Source organism: Mustela nigripes, chromosome 2 (genome assembly GCF_022355385.1).
Source record: "Mustela nigripes isolate SB6536 chromosome 2, MUSNIG.SB6536, whole genome shotgun sequence".
Taxonomy (NCBI): Eukaryota; Metazoa; Chordata; class Mammalia; order Carnivora; family Mustelidae; genus Mustela; species Mustela nigripes.
This window is the reverse complement of record NC_081558.1, coordinates 8810163-8834147: the sequence shown is the minus strand read 5'-3', so window position 1 is coordinate 8834147 and position 23985 is coordinate 8810163. Positions and strand designations below refer to the sequence as shown.

The 23985-nt window shown below is 58.1% G+C and overlaps 5 protein-coding genes and 1 non-coding gene across 16 annotated transcripts in view; 4 read left to right on the top strand and 2 right to left on the bottom strand.

Moving 5' to 3' along the window:
* TNPO2 (transportin 2) overlaps positions 1–4681 on the top strand; it is a 19843-nt gene extending 15162 nt beyond the window's left edge. For 4 of the 7 annotated variants that reach the window (XM_059389114.1, XM_059389113.1, XM_059389112.1 and 1 more), the window contains 8 exons: positions 299–386; positions 573–671; positions 1230–1325; positions 1592–1697; positions 1964–2063; positions 2143–2217; positions 2359–2486; positions 2571–4681. In XM_059389114.1, the coding sequence (XP_059245097.1) occupies positions 299–386; positions 573–671; positions 1230–1325; positions 1592–1697; positions 1964–2063; positions 2143–2217; positions 2359–2466 (672 nt within the window). In that variant the 3' untranslated portion in view covers positions 2467–2486; positions 2571–4681. The remainder of the gene's footprint in view (positions 1–298; positions 387–572; positions 672–1229; positions 1326–1591; positions 1698–1963; positions 2064–2142; positions 2218–2358; positions 2487–2570) is intronic. The other 3 variants (XM_059389115.1, XM_059389117.1, XM_059389111.1) reach the window with 3 other exon arrangements.
* Positions 428–503, top strand: LOC132012776 (small nucleolar RNA ZL2). Its single transcript, XR_009402753.1, has one exon. It is a non-coding gene; the product is annotated as a small nucleolar RNA ZL2 (small nucleolar RNA).
* Positions 4682–5942: 1261 nt separating the features above from the next.
* On the top strand, positions 5943–11186 carry FBXW9 (F-box and WD repeat domain containing 9). Of its 4 annotated transcripts, XM_059389104.1 has the most exons (10): positions 5944–6452; positions 7571–7710; positions 7788–7916; positions 8875–8987; positions 9073–9164; positions 10003–10151; positions 10242–10355; positions 10486–10575; positions 10669–10734; positions 10807–11186. In XM_059389104.1, exons 1-10 carry the CDS (start codon positions 6044–6046, stop codon positions 10879–10881), a joined length of 1377 nt encoding a protein of 458 aa, XP_059245087.1. In that variant the 5' UTR covers positions 5944–6043; the 3' UTR covers positions 10882–11186. The 4 variants fall into 4 exon arrangements, with proteins under 4 accessions (XP_059245086.1, XP_059245087.1, XP_059245085.1 ...); XM_059389103.1 differs by having other exon boundaries at positions 5943–6452; positions 10669–11186; XM_059389102.1 differs by having other exon boundaries at positions 5947–6452; positions 10003–10355.
* A 513-nt stretch (positions 11187–11699) lies between these two features.
* GNG14 (G protein subunit gamma 14) lies at positions 11700–16228 on the bottom strand. Its single transcript, XM_059389110.1, is given in 5 exon segments — positions 11700–11866; positions 11869–11952; positions 11955–12054; positions 15672–15761; positions 16135–16228. Coding segments are annotated over 3 exon segments (300 nt in total). The 5' UTR covers positions 15672–15761; positions 16135–16228; the 3' UTR covers positions 11700–11750.
* Positions 16142–19746, top strand: DHPS (deoxyhypusine synthase). Of its 2 annotated transcripts, XM_059389105.1 has the most exons (9): positions 16142–16445; positions 16978–17142; positions 17370–17491; positions 17574–17670; positions 17751–17837; positions 18325–18430; positions 18510–18613; positions 19331–19456; positions 19541–19746. In XM_059389105.1, the coding sequence occupies exons 1-9, from the start codon at positions 16239–16241 to the stop codon at positions 19634–19636; spliced, it is 1110 nt and encodes a 369-aa protein (XP_059245088.1). In that variant the 5' UTR covers positions 16142–16238; the 3' UTR covers positions 19637–19746. The 2 variants fall into 2 exon arrangements, with proteins under 2 accessions (XP_059245088.1, XP_059245089.1); XM_059389106.1 differs by lacking the exons at positions 16142–16445; positions 16978–17142 and having other exon boundaries at positions 17403–17472.
* Positions 19642–23943, bottom strand: WDR83 (WD repeat domain 83). Its single transcript, XM_059389107.1, has 9 exons — positions 23610–23943; positions 23412–23532; positions 23224–23329; positions 22548–22596; positions 22346–22472; positions 21412–21479; positions 21209–21317; positions 20998–21112; positions 19642–19945 (listed from the first exon to the last, which is right to left on the bottom strand). The coding sequence occupies exons 1-9, from the start codon at positions 23710–23712 to the stop codon at positions 19796–19798; spliced, it is 948 nt and encodes a 315-aa protein (XP_059245090.1). The 5' UTR covers positions 23713–23943; the 3' UTR covers positions 19642–19795.
* Between the last annotated feature and the right edge of the window lie 42 nt (positions 23944–23985).

The following is a 23985-nucleotide window of genomic DNA, read 5'->3' as shown; positions in this document are numbered from 1 at the left end:
AAGCAGAAGCTCCCCCTAGCTCTGTACCACACGCATGCCCGGTGTGTCAGGGTGGGCAGCGGCTAGGACTGCTCCCTGCCTAGTGGTACCCCAAGCGAGGCAGGGGTAGACAGTGGTTCAGTGTGCCCCGAGTCCCAGCTTTACAGATGGGGCCCGTGATGGGGAGTGACAGGGTCAGGCTGTGCCCCAGGGACTGCTCCCCCAGCTGCCCTACCCTGAGGGACTAGTCAGGACCCCAGCTGGTTGGAGGGCACGGAGCCTTGCCACACTGACCCTTCTCTGACCCGCCCCCCCCCAGGACTCCATGCCTGAAGTCCGGCAGAGCTCCTTCGCCCTCCTGGGAGATCTCACCAAAGCCTGCTTCATCCACGTCAAGCCCTGTATCGGTAGGACGCCACTCTTTTCATGACCCCATGACCCCAACTCGGGCCTCAAGTGATGAAGAAATGACTTTGGGAGGACAGTGACCAAACTGGGTCGTATTCGTACTGTCTGATGGGGTCAGCCGGGCCGGGTCCAGGAGCTCGCCCTGGCTGGCCCTCCTGCTCAACACTCCTTCTCCTCCCCACCAGCCGAGTTCATGCCCATCCTGGGCACCAACCTGAACCCTGAGTTCATCTCTGTCTGCAACAATGCCACCTGGGCCATCGGTGAGATCTGCATGCAGATGGGTGAGTCCCTGGCAGTTCCCGCCCCTCACTCCTTGATGGCCCGTTCCCCGCGGGGCGCTGGACCCGGCCTCGGCCTGACAGGTCCACATAAGAGAGCCCTGGGGCTTCTTGAGCGCCTCTGTGGTGGGGCACGCAAGGAGACTTCTCGGAGTCCATTTCCTCCGGGATCCTGTGCAGCCGTGGTTGGTTTTTCCAAAGAGGCTGAACGGGCAGTGGGTTCTGTTTGGACTGTTTGTGACCTCCGGCCCTGTGCAGTTGGCTGAAAGGCCCAATGTGATTGCTGGGGAGATTGAGGCCGTGTCTTCCCTCTCCCTCCCCCCACAGGGAATCTGTGGGTAATGGTGGCCTAACCCTGGTGTTAAACAGTGACTCCAAGGAAGCTTCTGGTGTTTGGAAGGTGTGGGTCTGTCCCTGGATGGTCATGGGTCCTGAGCCGGGCACCAGCTGGAGAATGTTCTTTGTCCCCTCACTGGTTGCAGTTGGCCAATGTCTGGGTGCAGCTGGGGATAAGCAGGGGTGCTGTGGGCTCCGCGGGGCTCTGACTGACGGGTCCCCCAGGGGCGGAGATGCAGCCCTACGTGCAGATGGTCCTCAACAACCTGGTGGAGATCATCAACCGGCCCAACACGCCCAAGACACTGCTAGAAAACACAGGTGGGCACCAGGCCTGAGCAGTTGCTGTTCCCTTACCTGGACTCGGGCTGCCCAGCCGGGAGGGTACCAGTGAAGAGACTTTGGGAAAGAACCAGGGATGGTGTCTGGGAAGACCCGAGAGGGGGTTCTGGAAGAGCCCCAGGGAAGATGCTGGGCTCAGGGGGAGACCCAGGTGGGGCCTATTCCCTTGAGGCCCACGGGGCGGGGCTGGTGCCTCGTGCCAGAGGCCCCGCCACGTACCGTCCCGGGGCCGCTCGGGGTTGCAGGTCGCCTGACGAGTCCCTCTGCCATTCCAGCCATCACCATCGGCCGCCTGGGCTACGTGTGCCCACAGGAGGTGGCCCCCATGCTGCAGCAGTTCATCCGGCCCTGGTGTGTGACACCCCATCCCCCCCCCCCGGCCCCCCCCCCCCGCCCGGGGGGGGCCTGTGTCGGGCGGGTGGGGCAGCAGGGCGGGTGGGGCGGGCCTGACCCGTTCCCAGGCCTGTGTCCGCTCCCGGACGCCCGTCCCAGCCCATCGCCTGCCGAACCCCCGCTCCACCCACCACCACCCCCCTCCCCGACCCCACTGCCCCCCACAGATGCCCATCCTGCCCCGGCCCCGCCAGCTGACTGCCTGCCGCTCACCTCCCCCACAGGTGCACGTCCCTCAGGAATATCAGGGACAACGAGGAGAAGGACTCAGCCTTCCGAGGCATCTGCATGATGATAGGCGTCAACCCCGGGGGCGTCGTGCAGGTCGGGGCCGCTGGGCTCAGAGGGAAGGCGCTGGGGCTGGGCTCGGGCGGCCCCTCACACAGGACCTGTCACGTTTCAGGACTTTATTTTCTTCTGCGACGCTGTAGCCTCCTGGGTGAGCCCGAAGGACGACCTTCGGGACATGTTTTATAAGGTGAGCTCCTGCTTGGCCTTGATGTTGTCCTGGGAGGCAGCGGGCGGTGGGGTGGGGGCAGGGAGGGGGAGCCTCCCCGGGGAGAGGCTGCATTCAGAGGGCTCTGCTGCGGGGCGCGCCTCACCTCCTGCTTCCCCGCAGATTCTCCACGGCTTCAAAGACCAAGTTGGGGAGGAGAACTGGCAGCAGTTCTCAGAGCAGTTCCCGCCTCTGCTCAAGGAGAGGCTGGCTGCCTTCTATGGGGTCTAGACGAGCATCACGACCGCCAGGTGAGGAGGCCGCATGCCGGGGGGCCGTTGGTGTTGGGTAGGGGGGTGCAGAGCGTAGGCCCTGACCCCCGCCTCTCCCCACAGGTTTCTGTCTGCGTCGTTGGAGGGGTTGCTGGGGAGCGCGCTGCGTCCAGAAGTCGCCGTGCCCTGGTCAAGGGGGGTTAGGGAGGAGTGAGCGGGACCCAAATCCAGACGCCTTCCCCGTCCACCTACCTGCCATGGGTGTGTGTGTGGCCTGCCGGCCAGCGGGCAGGTGGGTGGGGTCTCCACACTCATCCTACAAATGGGAGGGGGGGGGACTTCTTGGCAGCAAGGGCCCTTTGCTCTCCATCGGGGTCACCTCAGGCAGCCCACGTGGGCCAGCCTCGCGGGAGGGAAGATTCAACACGGCCGACCAAATCCGGCTTAGGATGAGGCGAGGGGAAAGCAGGCGGGGAGGGGGGTCCTTGTAGAGACACGTCCACTCACATGTGCACACGTGGACACACGCATGTGCGGCGCCACAGCCAGCCGGGCTGGGCCAGCCGCCCCACCATTTCCCCGACTGCATGGAGACAGTAGAATTAGTGAACCCCTGAGTTAACCCGTAAGGCCTTCCGTGTAACCTGCATCTAGAGTTTAAGAAGCTTCTGCTGTTTTGCCGGAATTGGTGATTGGGGAGGGCTGGGTGGGTTGGGGGCCTCCGCTGGGACCCTGGGGCGGGGGACAAGGACGGCCATCTCTGGGCCGCCCAAGTCAGCACGCGCACGCTTGGGACCTGCTCCGCACACTTCCTGCCAGCTCTGTGGCAGCCGCAGCCTGTGTGTCCCCCATCCTTGCTCTGTCCCAGCCAGAAGAGCGAGGGACTGCCAGAGGGGCTGGGTCTGGCCAGAGGCTGCCCTTTCTCCCCGCCACCCCCACCCCAACCCACCACCACCACCACCACCACTGTGCCCCAGTGACTTTTGAAGACACTGGGCCAGGGTCTTTTTCCTGAAGAGAGCTGGGGGCAGCCAGAGCTGCTGATCCCTACCCCTGCATCTCTCCATAAGCAAGTCTGTTTCAAGGGCAGCCCGTTTCTCTGTGCTTTTGAGAGCCCTCCTCTCAGGTTCCAGCCTGAGTTTTAACATGAGGGCTGGGGCTGGGCCATTTAATCCATGGGATCAGGGATGAAAGCTTATGTTCTAGCAAGAAGGAAATTGAGCCCTTTGGAGGAGGAGAATGTGGTCCACCTCTTGATCCCACTCTCTGTCCCTGGGGCATCCTGTTCATCAACAGCTCCCTGTGGGCTAGAAGACCCCATGGACAGTGATTCCAGAGGAAATTCTGGGATGGGCTGGGGATGCAGTTACCGTGTGGGAGGCACCCCAGAGAGGGGCCATGGTTACTTCCCAGTTGGCCTCAAAACTGAACCGGGCCCTGCAGCCCCCTTACGGTTTTCCTTTTTCTCCTCCCCTACTTTTACTTTTCTGGGGGGCCTTTTGGGGGTTATATGGGGCTTTGACTGGATTCCTACATCCCGGGGCTTGTTCTGTTCATCCCTACAGGGCCCTGGACCCAGACCCATCATAGCCCTTTGTCTTTCCCAGACAAGGTTGGGCCCTGCCTCTATTCCGAGGGGCACTTGGTGCACATTCCATTAACTCTGCTGGCTTCCCTACCCTGTGAAACTCCAGCAGGTCTCTGGAAGCCATTTGTTTAAAAAAAGAAAAAAAAAATTAGGTACCATTTAATTTTCTGGTAATCCAGTTCTTTGGAGCATCCTCTGCTGGGTCTTGGGGTGTGTGGACGGATTGGGTGTCTGATGGGATTGGTGACCCCTTCTCCACCCAGGATGGGGGGCTCCAGCCACCTTCAGGGAAGGGGAGCCTGGTTCTAGTTCTCTTTCTTTTCTTCTTCCTCTTCTTTTCCTTCTTCTTCTTCTTCTTTTTTTTTTTTAAGAAAACTATTTAATTTTTTAATTTATTTTTGGTTGATTTTTGCACAACGAAGTTTCAGCTTCTCAACCCTCTCCCCTGCCCAGGGCTGCGGACCCTGACTGGCCTCGATCTGCAGTCCCTCTTTGTCCCACATCCCTCCTTCCTCCTCACCCCCTCCTCCTACGGGCTCCAGGGTCTGTCCATTTGTTACTGTGCTGTGCTGGGGATTGGCGCCAAGGTGGCGTGAGATTCCACTTGTGTAGAACTTTGTTGAGTAAAGATCAGTTTCTTGTGAAACCCTTGGTCTCGATCTGGCCTCCTGTATGCTTGGCTTTGGCAGTAGAGAAAAGATGTGGAGGGGGGCTTGGAATGTCTTAGAAATGGGGATGCACAGGACTCAGGAAATAATTCGGGAGGAGGGAAATAAGTAGGTGTTACCCAGGCACATTTCTTGGGACCCCAAGCCTCTCAATTTCCTTCCCAGTAAAATGGGAAGGTGAATGTGAAGGAAAAAGATTAGATGTGGTAACACACACATGTGTGGTGTCCCCTGGAACGGAGTTACAGCTCACTGAATGTCTTGAGCTCAGTTTAAAAGGGAGCCATTAGTGTCACAGCCCAAGTTCAAGATCCCATTGCCTTACACTAAATTAAGGGGCAGTTTTGTGGCACCCTCATCTTTGGTTAGCCTCACAACTCTGGGTCACTGGGCAGGTTGGACAGTTTTGTAGGAAGCTAAGCTTGGCACTTGGCCTGTGGGAGGTCTGGTAGGTGTGAGCAGCATTACAGAGGCAAATGAGAATTGGTAAGTTCTTGGGACACACAGCCTCAATAAAATCTTGCTGCTACTTCAACCTGGCCAAAGGTCACCTGCATGGACTTGGGAAAAGAAACAAAAACCTGACATTGACATATACCCAGCATTCATTCAACAAACGTGTTGTACATTCTGGTGAGCGAATAGGAGATAAACTGCGGAACAGTGGTATGTCCCATAGAGAAGAAGTTGGGAGGGGAGAGAGAACGTTGGTAAGATGGTCAGCTTTACAGTAGGATACTCTGAGAAGGCCTCACTGCGAAGGTGATAGCTGAGCAAAGAGCCACGTGGATATCCAAAGAGGCTGAACAGCAATGCTCTGAGACATTTACATGGATCGGTTAATACTGCCTGGCTCAAGAGACGCTTTCGATAAATAAGAGATAGGGCGGTGGTAGATAATTCAGAGAACTTGAAGCCCCTGCGGTAGAGCTGCACGTTTCTGTTTCCGGAAGGAGTTGGAATCCCCCTGCGGTTTAGCCTCAACTCAGGGGCTGCATTTCTAAGCTCAGTGCCACCTGTGAGAGGTGCTTTGGACAGAACCGCGTCGAGCCATGCTCAGCCGCCCGTCCGCATCAGCTCCGCCACAGATGCCTGTTTAACAAACGCTGGAAACAGGAATAGGCATTTTCTAGCCCAAGGCTGCCGCAGCTGCACCACCGGAGCCCTCAGAACAGCGTGATTCTAACACCCGACCTGTTCCCGCACGTGGCACTCCTTTCCGGTCGGCGCTGCGCCGACACGTCATCAAGCGGCGCCGGAAGTGCCTTTGCGCTGCCTAGGAGACGGGACGCGGGCCCTCGGCTGACAGGGCCCGGCTGGCCGCGCCCACCCCGGTCGCCATGGAGCTGCCCCCAGGGCCGCGAGACGATCCCCGCGCCTGGGAAGATGACTCGGACCCGGAGTCGGAGCCCGACCCCGACGCGCAGGCCGAGGCTTACGTGGCCCGCGTGCTCAGTCCGCCGAAAGTCGGGGAGGGGCCCCCACGCGCCCCTTTGCTGTCCGCGCCCGTCGCATCCCCTGGCGCCCTGGAGCCGCGGGCGGCGTCCAAGGGTGCGCCCGTGGGGGTCCCGGGACTGCTGAGCCTTCCTCCGGAGCTGCTGCTCGAGATCTGCGCCTACCTAGACGCCCGCCTGGTGCTCCACGTCCTGCCACGCGTGTGCCACACGCTGCGCGACCTCGTGCGTGACCGGGTCACCTGGAGGCTACGCGCGCAGCGCCGCGTGCGCGCGCCCTACCCAGTGGTAGAAGGTGCGCGCGCCTGGGGGCCGGGGTCAGCTGCCCAGGTTAGGCTGGGATGCTGTGAGCACCGCCCTGAAGCACGCTTCCTGGTTGGCCTGGCTTGGGTGGAGGCTGAGGTAGTTATCGATGCTGCCAAAGCCCTTGACCTCTTGGTGCACCATGAGCTAGGCGCTGGGGCTCCTGGGGCTCTGGAAATCTACCTTGGGGGGCTGGGGTCGCTGAACTCAGGATCCAATGAGCCTTAGGCTACGGGTCTGGTGGTACCACAGACCTGACCCCTGGCTGGAGGTTGACACAGGGACTTGAAGTCTTAGCAATTGGAATCTCTTGGGGTTCAGGGTAAGGCCAAGAATCCTCTGGGTATAGATGCTGAGCTAGCAATTGATGATGTCAAAGCTCCCCACCCTTACAGTCTTGATCTAGGTAGGGATGGGGCAGGGACTAAAGGCCCGAGCCTGCAACCTTTAAATCAAGCCACATCTTAAGAGGTTAGGATCCCTGCTACTAGCAATCACAGATAAATCCTCAAGCCCAGGGTCTAACCTAGGCTGGGGGCTGGTGGTAATTCCTCCTGTCCCTGAGGTCACTGATAGCTGGGGGATAAGACAGCTTGGTCAGCTTCAACTGGTGGGGCTTTCCCGAACAGCCTGATAAACATAGTTGGTCGTGCCCCATTATACCACTGAATCTCTGCATCTAGCCCTTGAGTCACTTGACAAGGTTCCCACGTTTACAGAAACTAATCTGAGAACACTTCCCTGGGTTTGGTTGAGATTGTGGAGGCAAAATGTCCTAGTTCTGATGCTTTGCCTGAGGGTTGAGGCAGGACCTTAACATCCTGAGGCTACTGTCCTCCACACTTGGGTCGGGGGTTGAGACCTGCAAAGATGGTCCGGAGGCTCTAGTTACTCTATTTTTGGAAACTGGGGTGAGTAGTCCTAAGCCTGCTTGGAAGGTGGTCCCAAAGCTAGATTCTAGGCCTTCTTGGGTGGGGTCAGGGATCCAGGTGGGGTTCTCTCCAAGTCTGGTGAAGGTTGGGCTTCCTGGAAGCCAGGGATGGGCTTGGACAGCTGCTGTGGATGTCAGGATTCCTGCCCACTGGGGACCCTGCTCACGATGCCCCACAGAGGAGGACTTTGACTGGCCGACAGCCTGCATCGAGCTGGAGCAGCACCTGTCACGCTGGGCGGAGGATGGGCGCTGGGCTGAGTACTTCTGTTTGGCTGATGGGCACTTTGCTTCTATTGACTCGGTGCTGCTGCTCCAGGTGAGGTGGGGCTCGGTGGGGGGCAGGCAGGGCTGGGCCAGGGTGATTCTGAGGCCACCACCTTGTTTTCTTCTCAGGGCGGTGCGTTCTGTCTGTCGGGCTCCCGAGATCGCAATGTCAATCTGTGGGACCTGCGGCAGCTGGGGGTGGAACCCAGCCAGGTTCTAGTCAAGGCCTTGGGCACCGAGAAGAACAGCACCCACAAGGTGAGGGGTTAGGAGGCCAGACATGGGATGGAGGGGTGGGGCCTGAGTAGGGTGCCATGGTTAAGGGCAGGAGTTTCGTTTTGGCACCAGACGTTGTGGATTTAAATCTTGCTCTGCCATGACTAGTGTGACATTGGGTGAGATGCGGGACTTCTCTCGGCCTCCATTTCTGCCTGTGTCTAGGGCTCGTTTAAGATGAGCATGAATGAGATGGCTATGCCGTAGAGCTTTACGTGGGCTGGGATACACAGCAGGCACTCGGGGGGACATCAGGTATACTTGAGAGGCATAGGGCAGGGCAGTTTTGAGGCTGCCTGTGAGGCTCACAAAGCTCTGAGCATGGCGGTCATCTCATGAGAAGCGGCTGTGGAAGAAAACCACTGCCACCAGTCACCGAGGTGGTGTAGGCAGGTGGCCAAGAGCTTGGTGCCGGAGCTAGGCCACTGGGTTCAAATCCCTATTCTGCTCCTTCCTGGCTGTGTGACCTTGGGCAAGAGACACAACCTCTCTGTGCTCCAGTGTCCTCGTTTGTAGCATGCGACCCGGTTACAGCACTCTGCTCAGGGAGTTTGGTGAGGAATGGGTTAGCCACCAGCCAGTGATTTGTGCCTGTTAGCTCCCAAGGCAGGCGCTGTTTTTTGGTGCCCATTTTCCCAGTGAAGAAACAGGGAGAGCATGTCATTTGCTCCAGTCATGGAGTGGAAGCCCCACTTTTAATCGACTTGTTACGTGGCTCCAACCACCACAGGTGCTGAGTCTGGCAGGGACTGGACTTAGGAGTATCATTGTATGTGGGTGTGCACATCCCAGGCTCTGAAGTCAGACAGACCCACCGACCTAAGTCCTGACCTCTACTTGGAGCTGCCTTGCTCTGGCTTCTGGGGTCAGCTGTCTCCCTCCTCTGACCCTTGGTTTGGTTACCTTTGGAATGGGGGTGACCACTGGGTCTGGTCTGCAGGGCTGGGTGTGGTCGCTGGCGGCGCTGGACCACCGCGTGTGCTCTGGTTCCTGGGACAGCACGGTGAAGCTCTGGGACATGGCAGCTGATGGGCAGCAGTTCGGCGAGATCAAGTGTGTGGGGTCCTGGGTGGGGAGGCGGGGCCGGGCTGGGTCCCAGCTAGTCACAGCCCAAGCCTCAGGCTCCGTGTGTTCCCAGGGGCAAGGCGGCTGTGCTCTGCTTGTCCTACCGGCCTGACATCCTGGTGACTGGCACCTATGACAAGAAGGTGACCGTCTACGACCCCAGAGGTGGGCTGGGGGCCCAGGGACCCGGGTGGGGAGAGGAGGGCCGCTTGGGGTCTCCAGGGTCATGCTGGGGAAGGAGACACTTGGACCTCACAGCCTGGCTGGGATGACAGTCTCAACCAGATGCTGACCACGCCGAGCGGCCCGTGCTGTTGCTGGGCCAGCAGAGGCAGCTGGTGGGGGATGGATGTTGGGGGCAGAGGCAGCCCCCCTCCACCTGGGGGTCTGGACGGCAGGAGATCCTCTGAGCCTCAATACTGTGGGAGGTGGAGCAGCCCCTAGAACCCTGACTACCCCCGCCGCCGTCCTCGCTGTCAAGCTTGAACCTCAGTGTCCCCGTCTGTAGGTTCTGGATAGTAACCCCAACCCCATAGGGTTCATAGGAGGAGAGGACAGTAGGAACATTGGTAGAATAAATATTGGTTTACATAAAAAGCCTAGGAAAACACTGCCCAGCACCAAAGCCTTTTCTATTGTTTCTTTCTTTATTCATTCTTATTTTAATTGTAGGGCTAGGGGTCTTTTCCCAGGAGGGGCCAGAGGTGGGGGCCTGGTTATGGGAGTGGGGCTTGGCTCCGACCTGCATGGGAGCGGAAGCATTTAATGTGGGAACTCGCTGAGGTTGGCTAGGTACGGAGAGCAGATGGGATTGGCCCGGGGGCTGGGAGGGCTGAGATCCGGGGGCCCTGGATGGCCCCAGTCCTTGCTGGGACCAGAGAGGAGAGAGATGGGATGGGGGCAGGCAGAGCAGACCAAGGGTTGTGCCAAGCGGGATAGGGGCGGGCGGGGGGCGGGGGGCAGGGGCTCTGATGTCTCCCTCCTCGCCGCATCACTCCTGAAGTCGGCCCGACCCTGCTGAAGAGCCGACGGCTGCACTCCAGTGCGGTGCTGGCGCTGCTGGCTGACGACCGGCACATCATCTCGGGCAGCGAGGACCACACGCTCGTGGTGTTCGACCGTAGGGCCAACAGCGTCCTGCAGCGGCTGCAGGTGGACCCTCCCCGGGGGAGCCGCAGGGAGCGGGCATGGGGTGGTGGCTTGGCCCGGCCTGAGCTGCTCTGTCCCGCATTCCTCCTGCAGCTGGACTCCTACCTGCTCTGCATGTCCTACCAGGAGCCCCAGCTCTGGGCTGGTGACAACCAGGGCCTGCTGCACGTCTTCGCCAACCACAACGGCCGCTTCCAGCTCGTCCGGGTCCGCCAGGGAGCTGGCCCCTGCCCAACAGTCCCTGGGCCTCCTCCCTACCTCCTGAACCCCTGGGCAGCTGGCGGGCTGACCCTGGGCAAGGCCTTTCCTGAGTGTTCCCTGTCCCTCCTTCCTGCAGTCTTTTGACGTGGGCCACAGGTCTCAGATCACAGGGATCAAACACTCACTGGGGGCCTTGTACACCACATCCACCGACAAGACCATCCGGGTGAGCCCCCGAGACAGGCCCCTCTCCCTTACCCTGCCCCCACCAGCCAGCAGCCCATGGCCAGACCTTTGCCTACTGCCCCCCGCCCCCCAGGTGCACGTGCCTACGGACCCGCCAAGGACCATCTGCACCCGAAGCCACAACAACGTGCTGAATGGGGTAAGGCCCTGCCCTGTGCGCCTTGTCCAGGTGCCCAGAGCGCCCCTGACTCCCTCTGCCCTGCATCCCCAGATCTGCGCAGAGGGCAACCTGGTGGTCGCTGCCTCTGGAGGCCTGTCACTGGAGGTCTGGAGGCTGCAGGCCTGAGCAGGAGGATGCGGACGTGGCTCTGCTGACCCACAGGCTGGGCCGTGGCCTCTGTTCTCGGGGGACCATCCCCCCTGTGCTGGTGCTGCCCCTGCCCTGTCCCGAAGCCCTGAGGCACAAGGAGTCTGGGCCGTGGTGAGCTGTGCCCCACAGGCCATGGCCCACGCCAGGGGAGGTGAGCCTGGTGTTCAGGCCCACCCAGGGGACTGCTCCCCTCCCTGGGGCCCTGTTTTTGTTAGGATTTGGATACCTGCTTTCCTTCCAGAGCGAAGGAGAAATAAACCTGATGTACTGGTGTCCCTCGAGGGCCCTGCCTGTGCTTGCTTGGGACTGGGAGGCGCCGCCGGGTGTGTGACCGTCTTGGAGACAGTCTATGTCGCGGGGGAGGCAGGTCTGGCTGTGAGTGTTGTAACAATAACCTTGTCTACGCTTGTCTGTGGGCCAGTGGATGTGGGTGTGTGTGAGGAAGGGGAGGCTCTCAAGGGTTTGCACATGTTTGTGTAATGGCATGTGTGTGTGTGTGTGTGTGTGTGTGTGTGTGTGTGTGTGATGCGTGTTGGCACCCAGCCTGGGACTCTTACCCTGGGCGCGATTGTGCGGTGGGCAAGGGGATCTGCTGAGGCCACCCCACGGGTGCGGGGGGGCAGAGAGGGGTGGGGGAGGTGTGTGCCGTCCTTCTGGGGGTGCAGGACATGTGTGCTGCTGGGCCCAGGACCCTAGAGCCGGTGGGGGATGGGGGTTGCGCTAGATGCGCCCGCAGCTCCCAGCAGGGGCCCCCTCTGCCCCCACCGAAGCCTGGCCAAGCCACGTCCTGGGGATCCCTCACTTCATGTTTATTGCGGCCTCCCGGGTGGTCAGGGCCGTGGAGGTCACAGGATGGTGCAGGGCTTCTTCTCCTTGAAGGGGTTGGTGGCAGCGGGGATGCCCACGAGGAAGGGGTCACTCTTGGCCTGCTCCATGCAGAACTGCAGCAGGTCGGAGGCCGCCTTGGACACCTGCAGGCCAGACTGGTCAGCCAGGCCGGGGCTGCCCACCTGCCCCCTCGCCCAGACACGCCCGTGCCACCACCCTGGCCCTCACCTTCACGCGTTCGATGCCTGCCTCCATCCGCAGCTGCTCCACGGCCCGGCGGGCCTGCCCGATGTCACTGCCAATGGCCACCTTGCTGGACATCTGCAGGAAAGTGAGAGGGGTCACGGGCAGTGGGCTCGATTCCAGACTCTGAGCCACATGGCTACCCGAGAGTCCCCTCGCCGCCTCCGGTGTCCCCCTGGGGGCTGTGGGAAGGGGGTGGCAGGTCCCCGACCCGTCAGGACCACGTACTTCAGCTTGAGGACTGCAGCTGATTCCTGACTGCTCGGTCCTCCAGCAGCCCGGCTCTGGCTCCCTCCCTGGCCAGCCTGGCCTCTCCAGCCCCCTCCGATCCCTCCCCCACCCCTGCAGAGACTTTGAAGCCAGGACACTCACGGAGTGAAATGTCACCAGCGGCAGCAGCTGCCTCAGCTGAGGGGGTCCCTGCCCCAGGGGGCCCAGTGGCTGCCCTGGTGTCACGTGTCACCTTCGCTGGGGGAGCTTGGGGGCCCTGGCTTCTCACTGACCTGCTTGATCCTCTGCCGATGGGTGCCAACCCTCCTCCTTTGCCAGCCTCTGCCCCCACCCCCCTACCACATACAGAGTGTACCTTGGCTCAGGTGAAGCCCTGTCTCTCCCCTGTCTACACTCACCAGCCGGGATCTTATCCACAGAGAACTCTGTCTACTTGCTTATGCTGATGGCTCCTTCTGTCCCCATCCCAGAGCTTTCCCTGATCTCATATCCACCCGCAGAGCCCACTGCCTCCTCCGTCTGCCGCACTGGGCTCTCAGGGGTCTCTCGCCTAGCTCAGCCAAAGCTGGACTCGGGATTGTCTTCCCCCAAGACCTTCTGCCCCCAGTTCACCACCATCCGCTCAAATGCCCTGGCCCACATCTTCAACTCCTTTGACCCTCTCTTTCCGGTGTCCCTATGTCCGAGCTTTTCTTAGGAGCCATCAGATCAACCTCAAATTAGCTTCTCAATCTGGTCATGTTTCTCCACGTCCGCTGGCATGTCCCAGGTCCTGCTCCCACCTCCGCTGGCCTGGACCAGCACAGGCGCCTCCGCCTCGTCTCCCCTGCCCTGCCTTTCCCCCCTGCCCGTTTGCTCCCTGAGGCAGCCAGTGGGGTCTGGTGAAAAACAAATCACATTACAACATGGAAAACCCTTGAAGGCATCTGTTAAGTGAAATAAGCCAGTCAGAAAATGACTGATAAAGGGACGCCTGTGTGGCTCAGTTGGTTGGACAACTGCCTTCAGCTCAGGTCATGATCTCGGAGTCCCGGGATCGAGTCCAGCATCGGGCTCCCAGCTCCACGGGGAGTCTGCTGCTCTCTCTGCCCTTCTCCTCACTCATGCTCTCTCTCTCAAATAAATAAAATCTTAAAAAAAAAAAAAAAAGAAAATGACTGATAAGGTATGAGCCCGTTACATGACCTCCCTAGGGATGTCAAATCCAGAGACAGGAAGTAGATGGTGGGTGGCTGGGGGTGGGGAACAGGGAGTTAGTGTTTAATGGGGACAGAGTTTCAGTTTGGGATGATGAAAACACTGTAGAGATGGACAGTGGCCATGTTTGTACAACAGTGTAAATGTGCTTAATGCCATAGAACCGCATACTTGAATAAATTAATAAATGTGATAATAAATTTTATGTTATATGTTTTACTACAATAAAAAAAAAGTTGGTGGAGGGCTTGGCTGCCTTTTGATCTCAGGGTTGTGAGTTTGAGCCCCATGTTGTGTGTAGAGCTTACTCAAAAATAAAAGTTTTTTTTTTTAAAGTTGGGGGAAGTAAAAACTCTCTCATGGTTGGGATGCCTGGGTGGCTCGGTCAGTTAAGCATCTGCCTTTGGCTAAGGTCATGATCCCAGGGGCCTGGGATCAAGTCCTGCATCTGACTCCTTGCTCAGTGGGGAGCCTGCTTCTCCCTCTGCGTTCTGCTCCCCCTGCCTATGTGCTCTCTGTCTCTCTGACAAATACATAAAAAATCTTAAAACTCTCCAATCGTTTCCCAGCCTTTTTAAACCCATCTTCTTTACTACTGCCCAGAGGGCTCTGTCTGCTCTGGCACCTTCTACCTGTTCTGAATTTTCCTTTTTTTTTTTCTTTTACAGATTTTATCGTTAAGTAATCTCTACACCCAGCGTGGGGCTCAAACTCACAACCTCGAGATCAGGACTCACAAGCTCCACTGACAGAGCCAGCAGGCGTCCCTGAGTTCATTTATTGACCTCTTCCCTTCCTTCATTCCTGGATTCCCGGATCACCCTGATGCCCCTGTGTGGGCTCACTGATTCATTCAGCATATTTGCTGAGATCACAGTATGCGATCACTGCACAGAGTAAGAGAAACAGCGGCGAGCCCAGACAATCTTGCCTGCACGGAGTGGCCGCTGTCATCAGGGAGGGACGGACAACAGCAGACAAAATGAAAGAGAATGATGAGCAAGGTAAGTGGGGAGTCAGGTGGTCAGAGCAGGCCTCTTGGACGAGGTAATATTTAGACAGAGATTCAGAGAAGGAGCTGGAAAAGAGGGTATTCCAGGCAGAAGGAGCAGCGGGTACGTCAAAGGTCCGGAAACAAGCTTGGTGGGTTCTCGGACAGCGAGGAGGCCGATGTAACCAGAAAGGAAGGAACTGAGGACAAGTGGTGGGAGAGGAGGGCAGGAAAGTAAGCAGGCCCTTCATAGGCCACGGTGAAGACCCTGGATTTTACTCCTAGGGAGAAGCCAGCATAAGAGAGTTTTAAAAAGGAACGATGTTTCTGGTTTCTGTGTATTGAGCTCTCTGACCACAGCCGGGAGATGGTTTGGAGGGAAGGCAGCCCAGCGTTGAGGCTTTGAGAATGGAGAGAAGGACCTGGATACAAACACCAATCATAATGTTGTACAGCTGAAACTAACCGAATGTCAAATTCTAACAGTAAGAAAAGGCACCTGGATCTGGGACCCATCTTGTGGGTAGAACTTGGTGGAGGTGCTGAGGGATGAGTGTGAGTGTGAGAGAAGGAAAGACATTAAGCTCAATTCTTCAGGGTTGAGCCTACTAGGTGCACGGAGGGCTTATTCGCTGAGCTAAGGGCTCTTTGTTGAGCTGTGGAAGCCTGCTGGGAGATATGGGTTAGGAGGAGTGGGAACTGAGGAGTGAGATCCAACTGGGGACTGTCAAAGATGTCTAGGAGGACGTTCTCTTTCTCCAATCAAGTGGGCTAATCTCTGGCCTCAGGACCTTTACACTGCCAGTTCTCTTTCCCAGTGGGGGATGGTGGATAAAGGCCTCCCCAAATCTTCACGTATGGGGTTTTTCTGGCCTTGGCTCAAATGTCACCTCCTTGGCGTCTTCCCCAATCACCTGTTGCTTCAAATAAGGCCACCTCCCCCCCTCCATCCACCCCTACCTAAAAGACACATCATCATTTTGGCTCCTCAATAGCACTTACCACTATTGTTAGCTTTCTAGCTCCCCAAACTGTGGACTCCAGGAGGGCAGGGTCTGCATCTTGCTCACTGATAAGTCTGAAATGCCAAACACAGAGCCCAACGTATGGTATAGACTCCCTAAGTTGTAGAATGCCTGCTTAGAAGAGTACCCCTGGACCAGACCCTGTGCAGCGCTAGGAGGATCCATGAGATACAGACCCCACCTTTGAGGGTCTCACAGTCTTGATGGAGGGAAAGAGAGGTCAGCCTTGGATCCCAGAGGAGGTCCCTTACCCAGAGGAAGGTCAGAGGAGGCTTCCCAGAAGAAGCGACAGCTGCAACGGCCCGCAGGGTTACGCAGCATGTGGAGGCGGCTCTGGAGACCTGAGAGGTACGGACAACGATCACTAAACCATTCGACGAGAGACGCTCAGGGGCAGAAACTATTTGACATTTCCTGATGACTCGAATCCTGTCCAAAGGCGACGTCTAAGAAGCCACCCTCCTTCCAGAAGGGACAGAAACGAATGGGAAAGCGCCGCGCAACGCGGTGAGTCTCCAGCAGGCGGCAGTGAAAGTAGGAATCGTTATTCATCTCAGGCTTGGTAAGACACGAGACAAGGAATAGCGGCTCCTCGCAGCTTCCGTATTACGGAACGCACGCGCAAACATGGCCGCGCCCTGGATTATGGGACTCATAGAAGGTCACGTGACTAAACTACTTCCCGCCCCTTCTGCAGGTTTTCCCGAGCCCTACTTCCTGTACTGTCGTACAGAGCGCGTGCTGAGGTTTAGTGCGTTTGGAGGCCGCTGGAGGCCTGGCCTTGGACGGCTGTGATCTGGGACTGCGGCCTCAGGAACATGGAGGGTCCTCCGGAAGGGAAGGCACCCGCGGCGGCGCTGGCCGCTGTGCTGAAGCACAGCTCGGCGCTACCCTCCGAGAGCTCCCAAGTCCGAGGTTACGACTTCAACCGCGGCGTGGACTACCGTGCGCTACTGGAGGCTTTCGGCACCACTGGCTTTCAGGCCACCAACTTCGGGCGCGCCGTGCAGCAAGTCAACGCCATGGTGAAGCCTGGGGCGGAACTTCCTGCATCGAGGGGGTGTGGCCTAAAGTAGCGGCAATGCAGTACTCGGAGGGGGCGGGGATCCCTTGAGAAGGAGGCGTGTCCTTTGTTGGGCGGTCCAATAGTTGGAGAGAGGCGGGACCCATTCTGGGCGGCAGTTTCTGTGCTGGGAAGAGGACGTTGTCTTCCCACCTCCAGCCCCCATCCCCATAGTGTTCTACAATTAGGATGAGGTTGGGACTGATTCTAGATAGGAGGCGAGTGAAAGTGTTCTGAACTGTACGGTTGAGGAGCCTAAGTCAGGCTCGGATTTGTTTTTCCCGTCGGGGAAGGGCACCGGGCCTGCAAAGGTCGTGCTTTCCGATTCCTTGAAAAGGGGGTAAAACCTGAGCGTGTGCCTTGAGATTTGGGCTGTGAATGGGGCGGAGCCTGCACAAAGGGCGTTCGTTCCCTGGCTACAGGTATTCCAGGTAGAAGTGGTAGGTGCTAGGGTTTGGGGCCAGAGGGTAACTAGACTCTGCCCTTACATCTAGATAGAGAAGAAACTGGAGCCACTGTCACAGGATGAAGACCACCATGCAGACCTGACCCAGAGCCGGCGCCCACTTACTGGCTGCACCATCTTTCTGGGCTACACATCAAACCTCATCAGTTCAGGCATCCGTGAGACCATCCGTTACCTCGTGCAGCACAACATGGTGGGGACCTCGTGGGGTTGTGACCTTGGCCTTTCTAGGTCTTAGGGCAATAAAATTACTGGTGATTTAAATGACATAGGGAGATGGGGTCAGTTTTAAGCAGAGGGACACGATCTACTTTTGCTGTCGAGCTTTCCCCAAGGGTCACTGGGTTAGTATTGGGAGCTCTACCTGGGGTGAGGGCAGGGCTCTCTTCCTGGGCCAACCTCCCTGACTTACGGCTGCAGGTGGATGTCTTAGTGACCACAGCTGGCGGCGTGGAGGAAGATTTTATCAAGTGCCTGGCACCCACGTACCTGGGCGATTTCAGTCTCAGGGGGAAGGAGCTACGTGAGAACGGGATCAACAGGTTGGGGGCCCTGGGTGGTGCTGAGCAAGGGAGCTGGGCTGGGAGTCCTGGGGCCTGATGCCCACATGCCTCATGTTCACAGGATTGGAAACTTACTGGTGCCCAACGACAATTACTGCAAGTTTGAGGATTGGTTGATGCCCATTCTGGACCAGATGGTGCTGGAGCAGAACACAGAGGTGGGGCAGGAGCGACCTAGGGGCTGACGTGGTAGGAGTCGGGGCAGGCACTGTAGGCTGAAGTCAGTGTTTCCTCCTAGGGTGTGAAGTGGACACCTTCCAAGATGATTGCCCGCCTGGGCAAGGAGATCAACAACCCAGAATCGGTGTATTACTGGGCCCAGAAGGTGAGCGGCTGGGTGGGGCCCGGATACCAGGCCTTGGTGTTTCACCTTCATAGACCCCTGGAGAGTCCATTCCTCATCGCCACTCTGAGATGCGGAATCTGACACAGAGCTCAGGTGGTTTGTCTGAGGCTGCACAGCCACTGAGTGTGACCTTGGGATCCTGGCTTGTTTCCTAGACTTGGGATCAGTTGGGGCAGCCGTCATGGGGTGGTCCCATGCTCCTTCAAGGCGGAGGTCCGGCAGAGTAGCGAGAGCGGCCGTTCTTTGTCAGACACTATCCTTCATTCTTTGTGATTTTGTCACTTAACGCTTCTTCGTCCATGAGGGAGGTGTTGTGTCCATTTTACAGTTGAGGAGACTGAGACCCAGAGAACTTAAGCACTCTGCCCAGAATCAGGCAAAGAGGAGGGGATGCCACTGGGATAGGGACCAGCTTGCTCCCACTGGGCTCCGAGCTCCAGTCACTCTTGTCTTGCTGTTCCTCCAGAACCACATCCCCGTGTTGAGCCCAGCGCTCACAGATGGCTCCCTGGGTGACATGATCTTCTTCCATTCCTATAAGAACCCAGGCTTGGTCCTGGACATTGTCGAGGGTGAGGCACAGGGGGTCACACGGGAGCAGGGGAGGAGGGCTGGCTGGGTCCACAGCCTGACCACAGCGCTCTTCTCCAGACCTGAGGCTCATCAACACGCAGGCCATCTTTGCCAAGCACACTGGGATGATCATCCTGGGCGGGGGTTTGGTCAAGCACCACATCGCCAACGCCAACCTCATGGTGAGTGGAGACAGGGCACCCAGTCCCTAGTGTGAGTGGATGCGGGCTCGCCATGCAGCCATGCCTGTGCGCTAGGCCTGTGCCATGTGCTGGGGAGACAGCTGTGGACTAGACAGGTCAGGATCCCTGTCCTCCGGGACTGATGTTCTAGCCAGGGAGACAGGCAGCGAACAAGTGACATGGTTGCCACATGGCAGTTAGCTCCTGTGGGAAGAAACGAGGGAAGACAAGATGGCAAGAGAAATGACGTTCTGGGAAAGACAGCCAGTGAGCACAGGAAACGGCCAGTGCAAAGGCTCTGGGGTGCCTGAATTAAGTCCAGGTACAGTTAGTTAGCAGGCCGGTGAAGGGGAGCGGAGGTGACCAGCAGCAGGAGCCAGGCCTCCAGGGCTGCCACTTGGGAGCTCTCAGGTGCCCTCTGGCATTTGTGGGGGATGGGGTAACATGGGGGGGGTCGGGTGAAGACTGATGGGGCCTTGATCAAAGTGGGCGTCATCTTGGTGTTTGGTGGCAGCTCTACCCATCAACCCTACCAAACCCCAACCTTGTGCTCTGCTCATGCATGGATGTGAGGCCCTTCCTTTGGAGTGGGGGGCCGCTCCGGGCTTCCTGCACGCAGGACACAGCCCTTGGCCTCTTAGCTAGTGCCCACCCCCCCGCCCCGCCATGTCCAGTGACTGGCTGACCAGCTCCCCCTGCCCTTGGCTCTCCCCACAGCGGAACGGGGCTGACTACTCTGTCTATATCAACACGGCCCAGGAGTTTGATGGCTCGGACTCTGGTGCCAGGCCGGACGAAGCGGTTTCCTGGGGCAAGATCCGGGTGGATGCACAGCCTGTCAAGGTGAGGGCTGGTCAGGTGGCTGGGGCGCACAGTCTCCCAGAGTGCGGCCGCAAGCCCTATGATTCACTCACGTCCCCTCTGCAGGTCTACGCCGACGCCTCCCTCGTCTTCCCCCTGCTTGTGGCTGAAACTTTTGCCCAGAAGAGAGATGCCTTCATGCCTGAGAAGAATGAGGACTGAATGGCTGTGGCTCAGGGAAGTCTCCCCTCTCCTGTATTTATTAGCTTGCAAACCCGGTCCCTTCCTCCCTCCTTGGTCAGCTGTGTGTCTAAAATAAATGGTCTCCATGATCCTTTTGAGTCCATGTCTGTGTCCTTGGTGGCGGTGGGTCCCCCACCTTCACCCAGTGCCACCATCAGCCTCATAAGCCTCCTCCCGCCAGCACTGGACGCTGCCTCCCGTGGCGGTCAGCAGGCAGGGCTCCGTGGGGTGGAAGGCCAGCGACTGCACCACGCCGGGACCCACAGGAAGGGCCAGCGTCAGGGCACCCTGTGGAGGGAAGGGGTGGGGAGCGGTTATCAGTGCGTCCCTCTCCCTTGACCTTCAGCCACCCGCCGCCAACAGCTTCCCAGGCACTGCAAACCTCAGCTGCCCCAAAATGAACGCCTGAGCTGCACTATCTTTTGGAGCACGTGTGGCTCAGGCCAAACATCCCGGGAGTCTTGCTCTTTCACGCTTCCCACCCGTTTATCAGCAAGTGCTCCTGGCGCGGCCTTTAGACCATGTCTCGATCCACATCCACAGCCACCACCTTGCTCCGACCCTGTCCTGTCCTGGCTTCTCTGCCTTGCTGCCATCTGGGCTCTAGGGGCCCACGGGGCAGCGTCTGTGCTCACTTCCTTCATCAGCCTGAAGTCCCCGCTCAACGCATCTGGTCCCTTAAGTAGGCTCCAAGTTGCTCTTCCCACTTCGAAAATGTTCCTCCATGCGCTCCCCCGCTCAGGGTGACTTTGTCTGGTAGACTCTCGACAAGTAAGCAGAACACTGGCGCGTTCTCCGTTGCCAGAGAGACCTGGGCCCCCAAGTCTCCATCCCCCACCCCCAGCTTCCTCCATCCTCTTAGGGGCAATACTTGCCCTGGCCAAGCCCCAGCCCTGACTCCATGAGGTCAGAATAATAGCCTGTTTCCAGTCTGACCTTCCCACCAGGCCGAGACTTATCAAGACAGGGCTCACGGGGTTTGGGACTAGAAACCATGGGGATGCTCAGAGGTAGCTCAGGGTTTCTGAACTATAGCCCCATCTCAGTGGGGGTCTGGTGCGGCTGTTGGCCCCAGTTCCAAGGTCAGCTGGGCCTGCGTGGCCTTGCTTACAGCTCTGCTGCCGCCACCATCCCACAGTACCTTTGTCTCCTGACCCAAGTGGGCCACACCTCCAAGCCTTAGCACACATGTTCCCTTTGCCAGGAATGCCCTTGCTGCTTTCTCTTTTCACTCACTCCTGCAAGCCCCCAGCTCTAATAGCATTCCCCTTCGCAGGTGTGGGAGTGACGGGAAAGACAGAGCAGGCAGCCTGGTAAGGAGTTGGGGTGAGGACGCTCACCTCCACCAGGTCCCAGAAGTACACCTTCCCGTCCTCGGAGCAGCTGACCACGTGTGTGTCACGCTCACTCAGGCAGCAGTCCAGCTTGTACTCCTGGTTCTTATGGCCGGTGTACCTGGGGGTGGGAGGGGTCAGGAGGGCCTGGGTCCTAGCAGAGGGTGCTGGGGGCGGCGGCGGGGGGGGGGTGTGTTCCAGGACCCCGAGGACTCACTCGCCCAGCAGCTCCCCTGTGTCCTTGTCTAGAAGCCGCAACGTGGAGTCCAGGCTGGAGACCAGGGTGCACTGCCCGTCCCGGCTAAAGCACGTACAGGTGATGGGGCCTGGGGGGTGGGGAGGGGCACAGGTGGGTGAGGCTGGGGCCCCCTTTGCTGCCCCGAACCGGCCCTGCCTGCCCCACAGTCCTGCCACACTTACTGCCCACGTAGTCTGAGAAGAGCTGCCCCAACCTCAGGTCATAGCGCCTCACCCGGCCATCCACAGAGCTGCAAGAGGATGGATCCAGCTGAAGCATCAACTGGGGCCAGGAGGTCCATGGCTCCAGTCCCTGGACTCTCCCTGACCCTGCCAGGACCCTGGGGCAGGGTGTGTGTGTGTGTGGGGGGGGGCTTAGCTTGCCCTTCCCTGTGCACCCTTCGCTGTCATGCTCACACTCAAGGCTAGCCATGGGAAATAAACACTGAAATGAGTTCTTAAGTGGAATTCCCAGGCACTGGCTTTGAGACGGACACCCAGGGCCGATCAGGACCTACTCTATGGGTTTCTGATATGCACTGAGCTGCCTCTCTGGGCTAGACCTTGGGACACAGCTGCAACAAAGTCAGAGCACATTCTGCCACCAGAGCCTTACTGACTGAGAATAATCTAGGAAGGCCTCCCTGAGGAGGTGACCTCTCAACTGGGACTTGAAGGATAAGGAGACAAACGTGTGGTCCAGGAGATGATGTGTGGGAACAGACCAGCCAACAGTCTGGGGAGCCCTGCTTGGGAATTGTCATTGTTTGCCTCTTGCAACTAGAACGTCAGCCTGATGTGGGCCGAGATTTTCCCCTATTTCAATAACTGCTGTGTGTTTCCCAACAAAAAAAGTGGTATGCAAGAGAGGCTCAAAAACACTCTGAGTAAGGAGAAAGGGAGTCCGGCTGAGAAAGAGCCACTGCAAAGGTCCGGAGGTGAGAGCATGCTTGGCATATTAAGAGAAATGAGACGTGGAATGAATAAAAGCTAAAAGCTCAGCAGAGAGCACTGTGCAGGGCCTTGTAAGCTGAGGTGAGAAGAGCAGATTTTAATCTAAGTAGCGAGGCAGTGGTGATCCCCAGCAGGGCACGAGTGAGGTCCTGGCTCCACTCACCCTGCCAGGACCTCATGGTCTGACACCTTCACACTAGATATGCCATCCCTGGCTTCGTCCAGCGTCTGCACCGGCTCAGGCCTCCGCGACCGGCAGTCCCAGCACCGTATGCTGGAATCAATAGAGCCTGTGAGAGCCAGCATGAAGGTGAGGTCAGCTTTGGGTTGCAGGGGTTAGCACCCTGCCTAGACCCCAGACTCACCAGACAAGATGACTGTGGCCTCTTCATTAAACTGGACCGTGTTCACCTTCTGAGAGATGGGAATTGTCACTCAGAGGAGACTGGACTTTGGAGGACTGGGATAAAGGCAGGGTTCTGGGTGCTGGTTACAGCAAGAGCAAAGGAGGGGCATCTGCCTTTGGCTCAGGTCATGATCCCAGGGTCCTGGAATCTGGCCCCACTGAGAAGGGAACCTTCTCCCTTTACCCGCCCCACTGCTTGTGCTCTCTCTAATAAGTAAACAAAATCTTTTTTTTTCTTTAGGATTTTATTTATTTATCAGAGCGAGAAGCGAGTGAGCACAAACAGGGAGAGCAGCAGACAGAGGGAGAGGCAGGCTCCCCACTGAGGTGGGAGTCTGTGGTAGGACTTGATCCCAGGATCCTTGGATCATGACCTGAACCCAAGGCAGCCGCTTAACCGCCTAAGCCACCCAGGCATCCCTCTAATAAGTCAATAAAATCTTAAAAAAAAATAAAAAGAAAGCAAAGGCTAGAGATAGGGGAGGTGAAAGATTTTGGGGGACACTGCATGCTGGGCCCTGGGGTGGGGGTGGTAATGGGTGGGGGTGGGCGGGTTCCCTGTCACCACCTACACGTCAATGCGGGCTTTCTCCGTCATCCACGCTCTAATGAGGCCTCTTCTCGTTTGTACTCACCCCCGCGTGGCCCCGGAATTTGCGCACGACCTGCCCCGATGCCACATCCCACAGCACCACCGCCTTGTCCCCGCCGCCGGAGCAGAGACTGCTGTTGTCAAAGGAGCTGGAGGGCAAAGGAGGGAAGATCAGTGCTGACCTCAGATCCCGGTCTCTGCATCCGTATCTCGGACTGGCCCCCGGCTCACCCGGCCGCATCCAGCACCTCGTAGCCGTGGCCGCTGTACGTTCGCAGCAGCGTCCCCCTCAACGGATTCCACAGCTTCAGGGTCTTGTCGCTGCCGCACGTCAGACAGTAATTGCCATCCACTGGGAAACACCAGGAGGGAATTATAGGGCTGAGGACCTCAGAAGGCAGGAGGACCCGGAACGAAGAGGGAGCTCACCGTTAAATCGTACAGCTCGCACTGCCCCCTGCCCGCAGTCTAGCGTCTTCACCCGTTTTTGCGGCAGCTCCGGGCCCCGTGGTTTCGGCTCAGGGAAAGCCATTTGTTTCGGGTTCCCTTTCTCGCCGCCTTACATCGATCCGTACCAAGGACTCCTAATCCTGGGACTCCACGCTCGGGTGTAACTTTATTGTCTTCCGTAGCCCACTTCCTATTTCTCACTTCCGGTTCAAATATTTTGGCTTTTTTCGGGGTAGTGTTTGGAATACTGAAACCTGATTCCAGCTTCTAGGTTTCTTTTCCACTTCTTGTTTTCAAGAAACACTTCTGGTCTTTTCCAATTCTCTATCCCCCGGCTGGAAGGAGTCCTGGCCCC

Bases quoted from the DNA above. Each gene is read 5' to 3' on its own strand.
- FBXW9 (XM_059389101.1), top strand. From the start codon at position 6,044: ATGGAGCTGCCCCCAGGGCCGCGAGACGATCCCCGCGCCTGGGAAGAT. The intron at 10,356-10,485 runs GTCCGCCAGGGA...TCCTTCCTGCAG, and splicing joins GCCGCTTCCAGCTCGTCCGG to TCTTTTGACGTGGGCCACAG. The intron at 10,576-10,668 runs GTGAGCCCCCGA...CCCGCCCCCCAG, and splicing joins CCACCGACAAGACCATCCGG to GTGCACGTGCCTACGGACCC.
- DHPS (XM_059389105.1), top strand. From the start codon at position 16,239: ATGGAGGGTCCTCCGGAAGGGAAGGCACCCGCGGCGGCGCTGGCCGCT. The intron at 18,431-18,509 runs GTGAGGCACAGG...GCTCTTCTCCAG, and splicing joins GGTCCTGGACATTGTCGAGG to ACCTGAGGCTCATCAACACG. The intron at 18,614-19,330 runs GTGAGTGGAGAC...CTCTCCCCACAG, and splicing joins TCGCCAACGCCAACCTCATG to CGGAACGGGGCTGACTACTC.
- WDR83 (XM_059389107.1), bottom strand. From the start codon at position 23,712: ATGGCTTTCCCTGAGCCGAAACCACGGGGCCCGGAGCTGCCGCAAAAA. The intron at 22,473-22,547 runs GTGAGTCTGGGG...TGGCTCTCACAG, and splicing joins GGCCACAGTCATCTTGTCTG to GCTCTATTGATTCCAGCATA. The intron at 19,946-20,997 runs GTGAGCGTCCTC...TTCCCTCCACAG, and splicing joins ACTTCTGGGACCTGGTGGAG to GGTGCCCTGACGCTGGCCCT.